This window comes from Bos mutus, chromosome 23, assembly GCF_027580195.1.
Source record: "Bos mutus isolate GX-2022 chromosome 23, NWIPB_WYAK_1.1, whole genome shotgun sequence".
Taxonomy (NCBI): domain Eukaryota; kingdom Metazoa; phylum Chordata; class Mammalia; order Artiodactyla; family Bovidae; genus Bos; species Bos mutus.
In genome coordinates this window covers 39,265,369-39,277,908 of record NC_091639.1, presented here as the reverse complement: position 1 = coordinate 39,277,908, position 12,540 = coordinate 39,265,369, and the positions used below count along the sequence as shown (strand labels likewise).

The 12,540-nt window shown below is 50.7% G+C and overlaps 1 protein-coding gene across 1 annotated transcript in view; it reads left to right on the top strand.

Moving 5' to 3' along the window:
- RAB44 (RAB44, member RAS oncogene family) overlaps positions 1-10,906 on the top strand; it is a 29,283-nt gene extending 18,377 nt beyond the window's left edge. Inside the window, exons 9-13 of the mRNA XM_070360717.1 lie at positions 1,801-1,882; positions 3,215-3,329; positions 4,431-4,532; positions 6,722-6,798; positions 8,445-10,906. Of these exons, the coding sequence (XP_070216818.1) occupies positions 1,801-1,882; positions 3,215-3,329; positions 4,431-4,532; positions 6,722-6,798; positions 8,445-8,535 (467 nt within the window). The 3' untranslated portion in view covers positions 8,536-10,906. The remainder of the gene's footprint in view (positions 1-1,800; positions 1,883-3,214; positions 3,330-4,430; positions 4,533-6,721; positions 6,799-8,444) is intronic.
- The last annotated feature ends 1,634 nt before the right edge of the window (positions 10,907-12,540 follow it).

The following is a 12,540-nucleotide window of genomic DNA, read 5'->3' as shown; positions in this document are numbered from 1 at the left end:
TACCTGTCACTGGGGATGATTCCAGCTTCCTCCGTTGTACTCTCCCCACTCAGCATCACCCTCTGTTCCCACCCCGCTTTCTCGCCTGTCTGCCTTAGAGAACAGGGCTGGTGGAGGACCAGAGCCAGAGCCAATCGAATTATAGCTGACTGCGCATTTTTGTGAGGTTTCTCTGCAGCTATCCTCATTTTACACATGAGGAAAACAGAACTGAAGTCCTGGTGAACTTTTGGGCCCTATCTGGGCAGCAAAGTTCATACCTGGGGCCACCTGCCTTCAAAGCACAGGCCCTCACCCCAGAGGCTCTACGCTTTTATACGCTGAGCGCTGCCCACTCCCTGGGGTTGTTCACATAAAACAGCAGATTTCTTGGGAAGCAGAAGACATTATAGTTCTGACAGTTTATGTGGTTTAAGTTGTAACATGTGGGGATACGTGGGTAGACTGAGGGTGGGCGATGGGCAGGGAGGAGGAAGGTGGGAGTAATGCAAGTTACTAAATGCAAAGAATAATCATGAGGGTTGCTCTATAGACCATGCTGCGGATGTTTATGCAGAGACTGGATGTCATCACAGCGGGCGGGACTGGGTAACCGCAGAAGTTTCTGCAAACCCTGGGCTTCCTTAGACCTTCAGGAAAGGGGGCAGTAAAGAGAAATGGATGCTGCAGATACACTTCTGCTGAGGTCAGGACTTCCTGGCTGCCACTTCCCCCAGTCTCCTCTGGGGAGCACAGATGGGGGCGTCTGTGGCTTGTCACCACCGGGGGCAGAAGTAAGATCTTGTGGGGGTCACCATGTGTCACCTTGAGGAAGCTCTCTACTGGCTCGGGGATCATGTGAGGAGTTGCCTCTTTCCTGAGCTGGTTGGCGCCCCATGGTGGGCTCAGCAGGGGCAAAACAGCCCCTCTCTGTCACCCCCATCCCACTCACCCCCATCCCACTCACCCCCATCCCTGGGAACTGGGGGTTGGCAGGAAGTTGCTCCCCAAAGATTCCAAGCCTCCTGGGGATTTCACTAGTACATCCACATTTCCAGGGATAGGAGGGGTCTGGAACCATGACCCAGGGAAGGATTGGTCTGTGAAATTTTGAGGAGGTGGAGGTTCAGAAAGATGAGAATTCATAGTAGATAATAAAAATGACCACTTCCCAAGCAGCCCCTAGACATTGGACCAGACCTTGAACGTAAGTTATTCAATCCTCCCAATCACCCAGTGACATGGGTCTTTTTAAATTGCCACCTTGCAGATGAGAAAGGAAGGCTCAGAGGGGTGAAGTGACTCACACAGGCAGTAGAGCAGCAGAAGGTGGACAACTCAGAGCCCAACCGGTCCTCCTTGAAGCCGGCACTCCCTTTACCCACCCAGGTTGCCTGTCTGCCCTGCTGTCTGGGTAGAGAATAAAGATGCATGCAATAATTAGGAATGAGAGAAGAAGTATTATTAAAAAATAAATGAGTGAAACTGATTTTCCTGAGTAGCCTGAGGACTAAACATTGCCATGTAGTTGAGAAGACAGGTATTTTTCGTAGTGGTGGAAACAAGGCAGGGTGCCTCATGTCAGCCAGCTGTCAGGGTGGGAGTGCAGTGGGAGCTGGGTAGGCAAAGCAGGATGCTCTTCTCGGAGGATGTGGACCCTCAAGTGCGGATGGGGTTTGAAGAGCAGAAGGGAAGCCCAGCTGCCAAAAGTTCCCACCCTCATGGCTGGTACTGGGAGCAGGTGTATATTCAGGCAGGCGTCAGCTCCAAGTCCTGGATGGTAACTAGAAAGTAGGCTTGACCCTCATCTGTGTGTCCTAGGAGTGGATTTTCGAGTCAAAAACCTGCTGGTGGACAACAAGCGCTTTGCGCTGCAGCTCTGGGACACAGCTGGCCAGGAGAGGTAATGGACACTGTCGACATTAGTGACTGAGCCTGGACTGCAGAGCAGTGGAGCCCAGCCCCGACCAGAGCCCTACCAAGTGCAAATGCAGCTTGTACCCGCTGAGGATTCAGGAGGTGGGGGATGGAGAGACGAGCCCAGGCCCAGGGCAGGAGACAGGAGAGCGCACCCAGAGGCCCCCTCAGCCTGGCGGGGTAACTGTGAGGGCCGTCCCAACGTGGCCCTCAGGGCACAGCTACTCAATCGCTTTTTTTTTTGGCCACGCCTTGTGGCATGTGGGATCTTAGATCCCCAACCAGGGATTGAACCTACACCCCCCGTGAAGGGGAGGCTTGGACTCCCAGCCACTGGTCCTCCAGGGAAGCCCTCTCACCTATCCTTCTGAAAATATTAGCTTTCGACTTTCTAGTTAAGCAGTAGCGATCAAAACTGAAAAGGGACATTATCTATGACCCGGAAGTTCTACTTCTAGAAATTCATTCTACTAATAAATTCATACTATATTATCAAAAGGACCAAGACTGTTCACAGCAATAGTGTTCATATTATGAAACGTTGGATGCCTCCTCAGCACCATCAGTAGTGAGCCAGTTAAATAAATTAGAGTCTCTTCACACAATAGAATATAATGAAGCCGGAGAAAAGATGGAGGATCCTCTTTATGTATCTTTGTGACCCCAAGGACTGTAGCCCTCCGGGCTCCTCTGTCCATGGAATTCTCCAGGCAAGAACAATGGAGTGGGTAGCCATTCCCTCTTCCAGAGGATCTTCCCAACCCAGGGATTGAACCTGGATCTTTGGCCTTGCAGGCAGGTTCTTTACCATCTGAGCCACCAGGAAAGTCACCCCTTATGTACCAATAGGGAAATATCTCTAAGACATTTTATTATCTGGAGAAAACAAAGAACCGAGTATTGAATATTAGTGAGTACAGTGTTTTACATTGTATTTGCTTAAACAGTGCGTGTATGGGTGTGTGTGTGTGTGTGTGTGTGAGTATATATATGCATTTATGTATATGCATGAAATATCCCTGGGAGACTATTTGAATAATGGGTAACTCTGGTTGCCTCTGGGGAGGAGGGCTGGGTAGCTGCAGGATGAAGGTAGAGTCGCCTGAGAGAGACTTTTCATTAGATGCCCTTTGGTACCTTTTGAAACCTGAGCCGTGAGGACTGTTAACCTGTTCAACAATAAGCACACCGGAAGAAGGAAAATACATGCACACCCCCTCTGGGAAGCAGTTAGAAGCTGATGTAGCAGCTGAGGCCTAGAGAGGCCGGAGCCTGGGGTCAGGGTGCCTGGCATCACTGGCGCGGACTCTCTGGGCAGGTACCACAGCGTGACCCGGCAGCTGCTCCGCAAGGCTGACGGCGTGGTGCTCATGTACGACGTCACCTCCCAGGAGAGCTTTGTCCACGTGCGCTACTGGCTGGACTGTCTCCGGGTGAGCTGCCGGCTGCTGGGGCTGGCCCCAGTGTGCAGTCAAGAGGGAACTTGTGTCTTTCCCACTCCTTTTTTGTCCCAGGATTACCAAGGACACAACGGACATGTGGGTGACAATCTGCTGAGGGCATGTGGCTGGATGGGCTGGGAGCGTAGTAGTACAAAGAAGCCACAACCACATAGTACGGTCTCCAAAACAAACTGCTTCCTGTTTCCTTCCTGTGACCATTTCTGTCCTATGCACCAAAGCTCTGTGATATATTCTTAACACCTGGGGATAATGCAAGTCTAGTGTCACTCTAGATGATCACTCCTTTGTCCATATATCTCTAGTCCTTTCCCCCACATATGTATTTTATATACGTAAGAATGAAATTCATATGCTGAAATTCTACAGCACGTACTAGCACAGAAGAGGGATATGAAGAAAGACATGTTGTCGTCTCTCTAGAAGTTTCTGGTCTAGTTTCATCTCTAGAAGAGATGCAAAGGAAGCAGAATAAAGTAATATTTGAAGGAAACTAGGTTCTGATGAGACCTGGGTTTGAATCCCAACTACCCCATCCTAACTCTGTAACCTCGGACAAGTGACTTAAACTCTCTGAATTCAATTGCCCAACTTTTCTCACAGAGGAGTTGTGAGGATTAACTTTTATAACTGCTTTCAGCACAGTACCTGGTATATAGTGAACTCTCCATTAACAGAAGCTATTATTATTATCATCCATTAAACAGTTAGGAGATGAGTCAAGGCAGCCCGTGTAATCTAACGCTAGGCTGTTCAGCACAGGCAGGAAACGACAGGCCTGGGCAGGAGCAATCCAGGAAGGCTTCCTAGGGGAGGTGACTTTGAGGTTGGCCTTGGAGAGTGGGTGACATGTTTGCTGGCTAAGAGGAGGGGTAAGTTCACTGCAGATGGAAGGGAACGCGTCAGAGGTGGGAAGAGCATGGAGTGGGTGTGATATAGAAAGTGGGCTGTGTGTGTAGGGTGGGTAGTGGCACAGGGTCAGCTTTTCCTGGAGGGCAGGGTCAGATCCACCCAGGGTCTGGCTCACAGCAGGTGCCCAACAGGTGTGGCTGAGGGGACATATTCTGTGTGCAGGATGCAGAGTCTGATGACGTGGTCATCCTTCTCTTGGGAAACAAGACGGACCGTGAGGAGGATCGGCAAGTGTCCACTGAGGCCGGGCAGCAACTGGCCCAGGTGAGCAGCTGGGCATCAGCCCCTCCCCCAGCCTGGACTGGGCAGACCTGTCCCTGGGGGGTAGTGAATAGGTCACCCTGGCCCGGGCCACAGAGAACAATGGGCTCCTGCCCCTGCTCAATCAGAGACTAACAGCCTTCCACCCCACCGGGCCCAAGACCCGGACACGAGACGGTAACAGACAGCAGGACATTGAACCTTACTGTTGCATTAGCAAATCCTCATAGTGTCCTGACCTACGTAAAAATTACCTTCAGAGTAAAAAGCTTTTCAGGCTTCACTTAAAATTCCCAATCAAATCTTCATTTTATCTCTGGTCTCTAATTAACATAACATTCCTTCTAATTTATTCTATCTTAAGACCCAAATTCTTCCCTGGAAAGATTGCATCAAAAGCCCCACCACCAGACAGGGGAGCATGGATACAATTTATTTTTGAGTAGAATTGAACTACGTTCCAGAAAATCTGGAGAATAATTAAGATGGAAAAAAGTCTCGCTCCCCACCCTACCTCTGACACCACCCCTCTTGACATTTCCATATTGTATTTCCTTCCCATTTCTTCTCTCATTTCTCCTAACCATGAGATCATCACTGTGGCTCCTGGTTGGTGGGAATTTTTTCCTCTTAAAAGTCGTAGCTCACTGCCTTTGACAGGAATTCCTTCTCTAGCAATTTATCCTAAGGAAAGAGTCAGAAATAATAGTTCCTAAGAGAAGAACGTAATAGATCCTGTGTATAATTGAACATGTTTGTATGAGAATGTTCTTTATGAGAACACTTGGCAACATTTGGTGGTTAATTTGTGGAGCTTCATGCAAAAAGGTAGCATTTGCAATTAAGAATCCTGTTCTGAAAAATATTTAAGGTTGTGGAGGAAATGCTTATAATATAATGTGAAGTCAGAAAAATAGCCATGTCTCTGGGGACAGGTTAGGTTGAATCATATGAGATTGCTGATATTTGACTGTTTGGCATCTATCAGAGCAGCAATTTCATACAGTTTAACCTAACAGTATAATGATATTTAGCCCACACTCCACACTCCCAATAATAAAGGGTCATATAAAAGAGAATGGAAATATTGGATTGGCCAAAAAGTTCATTCCGTTCTTTTCTAAAGAAGCTTTGGTCAACTCAACATATATTCAAACACTAACAAAAGTGGTTTATAAGTTGCACTTACATTTTCACTAAAAAAATTTATTTACTTATTTATTTATTTTTGGCTGTGCTGGGTCCTCATTGCTGAGTGGGCTTTCTCTAGCTGCGGCAAGTGGGGGCTACTGTCCAGTTGCGGTGGGCTGGCTTCCCACTGCAGTGGTTTGTCGTGTTGCAGACCATGTGCTCTAGGGAGCCTGAGCTCAGTAACTGTGGCTCCCGGACTCTAGAGCACAACCTGTATAGTTGCGGTGCGCAGGCTTAGTTGTATGGCATGTGGGATCTTCCCAGATCTGGGATGGAACCTGTGTCTCCTGCCTTAGTAGGCAGATTCCTTATCACTGAGCCGCCAGGGAAGCCCTGTACTTACACGTTTTTATGCTATATTTCCCAATGTTTCCCCCAATTCAATACTTCTGAAATTGAAAACATAAAAAATATATATATATATATATATATATATATATATACAAACAAACGAATGACTTTAAAGAGCTTCTCAGGTGGCACAGTGGTAAAGAATCCATGTGCAATGCAGGAGGCGCAAGAGACACAGTTTCCATCTCTGGGTCAGGAAGATCCCCTGGAGTAGGAAATGGCATCCTGTTCCAGTATTCTTGCCTGGAAAATTCCATGGACAGAGGAGCCTGATGGGCTGCAGTCCATGGGGTCACAAAGAGTCAGACACGACTGAGCTGACACAGACAACAACTTAAAAATGTCCCCAAGGACATTTCTCCTAATTGGAATACGGGCTTCCCAACATTACTCTGAAGGCTGTGGGGTGTTTCTAGGTGGCGTCTTTGACACCTTGGCCAGCCAAAATGGAGAGACAGTGGGCAGAGGGGCAAGGCTGGGGACCATGGAGACGGGGAAAGAGACACAGGCTGCCTCGCCCCTTGGGGTTGGCTTGGGGATGTACTGGATGGGACTCTGTCTGATGGTCGGGCCTTTGGTGGTGGGGGCTGCCACCTGGACTCTCGGGGGTTTCCTCCACGGCACCTGTACCCCCATCTATCTGGCTGCAGGAGCTGGGGGTCTCCTTTGGAGAGTGCAGCGCTGCGCTGGGTCATAACATCCTGGAGCCCGTGGTGCACCTGGCCCGGTGAGTGCCGCCCTACCCCTCCCCGCCCAGAACCTCCCGGACAGCCTTTAGCTGACTCATGCGGGAGGGGAGGCCCATCTGAGGAAGCACCTGAGAAAGCACAGGGCTCAGAAGCCTGGGGAGGGAGTGAGAGCCCTTCGAGGAGTCTCCCAACTCCAGTTCCACCAGTCCTGTCAGCGGCCCCACCTCTGGGAAGTCTCCATCCCCTCTCTGAGCCTCTGTGCCCTCCCAAGCTTCCAGTGACTTCCACTGCATTTAGAATAAAATTCAGATGCCTCCCAAAGGCCCGGATAGGCTCCAGTGCCATCTCCCTGCCCCCCACCCGACCTCCTCAGTCATGAGCTTAAGCCACTCAGAGGAACCCTCCCTGACCACACCTGCTCCCACCACTATTCTGAACCTTGTTCTCTGTGTCCCTCAAAGCCCTTCTTCTTCTTTTTTTTTTTTTTTCCGGCTGCAAAGAGCAACTTGAGGGATCTTAGTTCCCTGACCAGGGATCAAACCCAGGCCTTCAGAGTGAGAGCTCGGAGTCCTAACCACTGGACTGCCAGGGAAGTCCCACAAAGCCTTTCTTGGCAAACTGTCGTTTCAGAGTTTGTCCATTTTCCTGATGCTGACTGCCTTCCCCACCAGGCTGGAGCTCTAGCAGGGCCAGGTCTTTTTGGTTCATCTCCTCCCCGTTCAGTCCCTGGGTCAGAAAGATCCCCTGGAGAAGGAAATGGCAACCCACTCCAGTATTCTTGCCTGGAGAATTTCATGGGCAGAAGAATGTGGTGGACTGTAGCCCACGGGGTCGCAAAGAGTCGGACATGGCTGAGTGACTAACACTTCCTCCCTCTGGAGCCTGGCGCATGTCGGTGTTCAATTAATGAATGAAATGAGTGAGGTGGGAGGGGTCTTAGATGACACATTATCTAGGCCCCTTCTCTGACAAAGCAACTTTCAGAGTGAGCTTGCTGAACTGCAAACCTGATCCCGTCTGATCCCTGGGACAGGAAACTGCTTGATGACTTCCTTTTGCTTTAGAATAAAAGCCCTACTTGTGGCTTCCTGGCTGGCAGAGCCCTGAATCCTCACTGCCTCCAAGGCTTCTTTCTGGCTGTTCAGTCCTTAGGCTCTGTGATTTAGGACAGTGCCAGGCACACAGGAAATACGCTGTGAATAAATGAATGAACGAAGAGGCTTTACTTCACCGATGCCCCAGCTCTCTCTTGACACTAAGCCTTTGCCCTCTGCCTAGAACTCACCCTTCCCTCTTTTCTGCAAGCGGACCCTTGTCCAGTGCTCCGTCTCGGCTCCAGCACTGCTTCCTTGCACCCTAAATCCCTCCAGGATCTGGTGTGAAGTCCCTCTGTGTGCCGCCCCATTCCTGGGTCCTGGTGGCCCCTTCCCGTCTCGGTCTCCCACACTACGCAAGGCAAGACCTGCTGGCTTCACGGTCATAATCAGAGTCTCTAGCCCCTGGCACGCAGTAGGCTGCAGAGAATGCTAGGAAAGAGACAGAAAGGTGTTTCATGCCATGTGGAACGCAGGGCAGGGGCAGAGCGGAAGTTCAGGGGGTCCAGCCCCCAGCTGCACCCTTGGGTCCCTCCCTGCTGTCTCTGGCAGGTGAGAAAGAGGACTGATGCCCGGGCATCTTCACGCAGGTCCCTCAAGATGCAAGAAGAGCGCCTGAAGGGCTCGCTGGTGGAGGTGGCCCCCGAGAAGCCTCCAAAGAGAGCTGGCTGCTGCTTCTGAGGTGCTGGCCTGTCTGGGGTGGGCTGGCCACCTCCCTGGGTTTCCTGTGCCTTGGCTCCTGTCCCACCCGCCTGGACACAGCAGTGACAGAGACGACTGGCTCAGAAGTTCTGGAAAACCCTCCTTGGGTCAGGACTCAGACCCCAGGGCAGAGGCTGCACTAACGCTGGCCTTTACACTCCCAGAGAGGGACTTTTCTGAGTAATAAGGTTGGTGGGGTGGGGATGGGGGGGCCAGTTAAAACTCTTTAAAGAAAGGAAAAGTCCAGAAAAAGGGCTTAAGGAAAATACACCACAGTATTGGCAAAACATCTCTAAGTGATAAAATTATAGGATAAAGGTGTGGCGGTGTTTTCCTTTTTACATGTATTTGTATTTACAGATCTTCTACGATGACTGGGTATTCCTTCTGTAGTCAGGAATAAGAATAAATCTTGAAGGGCGGGAGGGAAACTTTTAAAGAGCTTGCTTCGGTGCTGATTCCTAATTGAAATGGCCTGTTAATTGCAAAGTACTCTGTTTATTAAAGCAGTCCCACTCTTCCATGCCTGGCAAAGCTGGTGAACCTTGTCATTCTCAATGTGTCGGTTTGCAAACAGAGGGTTTCTTTCAAGCAGAATCTGATTCCTGGGCAAGAGCTGATGGCCCCTGGTATGTTCCATTCCCCTTATCTCCCTGAGCCCCAACCCCACTCTCTTTTCCCAAGATCTGCCTCTAAGGGCTCACATTTGGGGACCTCACCCCCTGCTCCACGCCATGGTGCCTCTGATGCCAACCTCGGCCTTAAGGATACACTTGTCAATTTCTGGATACACTCAAAGTGCAGCTGGGGTGTGGCTGGGGGAGCCTGGGAGCAGCAGGAAACTGGATTCAGATTATTCACAGGCTCCTCTTTGGAGTTTTTGTGAGAGTTCCCAGAATTACACAACATTCGCCTCCTGAAAGGTGGCTGTACGTTATAACCCGGGGCTGGGGATTTCAGTGCCCTTGGGGAGCTTGCTTTGAAAGCCTTAGATGGCCTCGGGTGTTGTGCTATCTCCTGTCATCAGTGTTTGCTGTAAATGTTGACTGTCACATCTTACCGTTAACCACAGAAATGCTTACCAGGTACTGTGGTCCAGAGTGGGCAGGTTGCTGAATCTGGTTCTTTGTAATCATTCGGATATTGGTGACTTCCTCCTCTGAATCAGAGGAAACCTCAGTTTCGTAGACAGACAAGCAAATTCAGTTCCAGAGACAGAGGTACAGAGAGAGAGACTGAAGGAGAAACAGGAGGGCAAGAGACAGCGGAAAGAGACAGCAGAAATAGAGACAGCGATGTAGAGAACAAATGTATGGATACCAAGGGGGAAGGGTGGTGGTGGGAGGAACTGAGAGATTGGTACTGACACCCATATACACTATTGATTAGGAACTCTACCTAATGCACGGCAGTGACCTGAATAGGAAGGAAGTCCAGAAGGGAGGGGACGTAGGATTACGTGTGGCTGATTCATTGTGCTGTGAAGTAGAAACTAACACAACACTGTCAAGCAACTGTACTCCAGTAAAAATTAATTATATATATTAAAAAAAGCCTCTGTTCTTGGTCCTTATCCCTCTGCTCAGTTCTAAAGGACTGAGCTGTCTGTCACTAGAGGCAAACAAGCAGAAGCCAGGGAACACTTGGCAAAGAGGTGAAGTGGAGAAGATTCCCGTATCAGAAGGCAGCAGAGGTTACATTAGATTCCTTTAGTGGGTCCCATCTCTAGTCAGTGCAGAACAATCCCTGTGATCAGCTGTTTCTCTTAGCAGTCTGGCTCACTGATTCTTTCTCAGCCCCTGTGTTTTCCCCCTCCCTGGGTCCTGGGAGCCCACAGCCCTCCTCCTGTTCTGAGCAGGTTTTAGGCCCTAGTGTGCTCAGAGAAAGACAGCCAGAGATAGCCAGAGACAGGAAGAGGCAGGCCGGCGTAAGTGATGCCGGGCCCTGGCTGAGAGTGGGGGGCAAGTCCTGCTGTGGCTCATGGCCCTCTCTCTGGAGTCTGGGGATCTGGCAGGCACCAGCATCTCTGTCCTACGGGCCAGCGAGTTAATGAGGCAGGTCGGCAGGGTGTGATTCCTGGGGGAGTGGTAGAGCGGATAGCGCCTCTGTCCTTTGGAGAATCTGGTACAGCAGTGGCCCCTCTGCCTGCCCCTCCCATCTCAGCTCTGTTCCCGCCCAGGGCAGCTAGCTCCTTGGAGGTGGGGTGCTAGAAGGAACGGCACCCCTGCCCAGAACCTTCTCTTAGCTTTCGCAGGCTGGATCCAGCTTCAGGGCAGAGCACAGCTGTGGAGGCGTCACCAGTCTGCCCTGGTGTCAAAGGGCTCCACGTCACCAAGCAGAGCCAAGGAACTTCCGAGCAGCACAGGCAGGTGAGGAGGCAGCAGGAGGAACTCAGGATAGACCTCAGAGTGAACTTCCAGGCAAGGGTTGAGTTCTCAGGGCATGTCCGTCAAGGGGGCTCTGGTCACAACTTAGCTTGAAGCTGATGAAGAAACAGAGGGTGGGACTACGTTGATGGGTCTCGGGGTTTGGAGTGAGAAGGGGAGGGCAGGGGGATAAAATGGAGTCTGGGCAGGGGTGGCAGAAAAGAGATTTTTTGGAACTGATAATGGGCAGGATCAGAACACTAGCCATCATTTACCAAGCACTTGCTACGCTAGGCACTGTTCTGAGCATGTAACTCGTATTACCTCATTTAATCCTCACATCAGCCTCACGAGATGGGGCCTGTTATTAATCCCCATTTTACAGATAAGGAAAGTTACGCAGAGAAGATCGAGTAGATTGTAGATGGATTCCCCAGTGGCTCAGTGATAAAAAAAGAATCCGTCTGCAATGCAGGAGACGAAGGTCCGATCTCTAGGTCGGGAAGATGCCCTGGAGGAGGGCATGGCAACCCACTCTAGTACCCTTGCCTGGAGAATCCCCATGGACAGAGGAGCCTGGCAGGCTACAGTCCATAGGGTCGCAGAGAGTTGGACACAAATGAAGCGACAAGCTCGCTCACACATGTATCTAAGCAAGTGGTTGAGGGAGGCTTTAAACTCAGGCTCTAGTGACTATAAGCTTAACCCTGAAGTTATAGACCTTTCTATAGACTACAGATCGGAGAAGGCAATGGCAACCCACTCCAGTACTCTTGCCTGGAAAATCCCATGGACGGAGGAGCCTGGTGGGCTGCAGTCCATGGGGTCGCGAAGAGTCGGACACGACTGAGCAACTTCACTTTCACTTTTCACTTTCATGCATTGGAGAAGGACATGGCAACCCACTCCAGTGTTCTTGCCTGGAGAATCCCAGGGATGGGGGAGCCTGGTGGGCTGCCGTCTACCGGCAGAGTTAGAGTCGGACACGACTGAAGCGACTTAGCATAGACTACAGATAGGGCAGCAGCAAGGTCCTTTGAGCCTTTTCTTTTCCCCATCCCTTCGCCCTTTCCCTCCCCTCCTCTCCAATCATATTTCACATCATTAGCAGGCAAGTCTGGGCCGGACGGAAGACACAAAAAAGCGATGACAAAGAACTGGAGAGTGGCATTCATCCGGGCTGTTAGGGTGTTAGGGGGTCCCTCAGTGGCATTCATCCGGGCTGTTAGGGTGTTAGGGGGTCGCTCAGTTTCTCCTTCCCCTGCAGTCCCTGGAACCAGAGTCTGAGACCTGGGGTGTCGGCAGCAGAATCTACAGCGACCTCCCCACCTACTGTCTCTTCTCAGGCAAGTGGCTGCCATGGCACCCTGAGAACAGGCAAAGCCTCTGCAGGAGGGACTCAGGGGACCCCTGGCTCTGAGCCAGCTGTAGAGGGGCTTTCCAACCCCCACTCCCTGTGCAGGAGACAAGGGGATGGAAACCAGAATCAGGATCCCACTGAACTGTCTTTTTTGCTGCTTGTTTGCCTAGTACCTGGTTCTGGGTAAATGCTCAGGAAATATTTATTTAGTTTCTGAATTAAGGGGTAAGCTGCCTTTCACTAAAGCTCTGGGGTCCT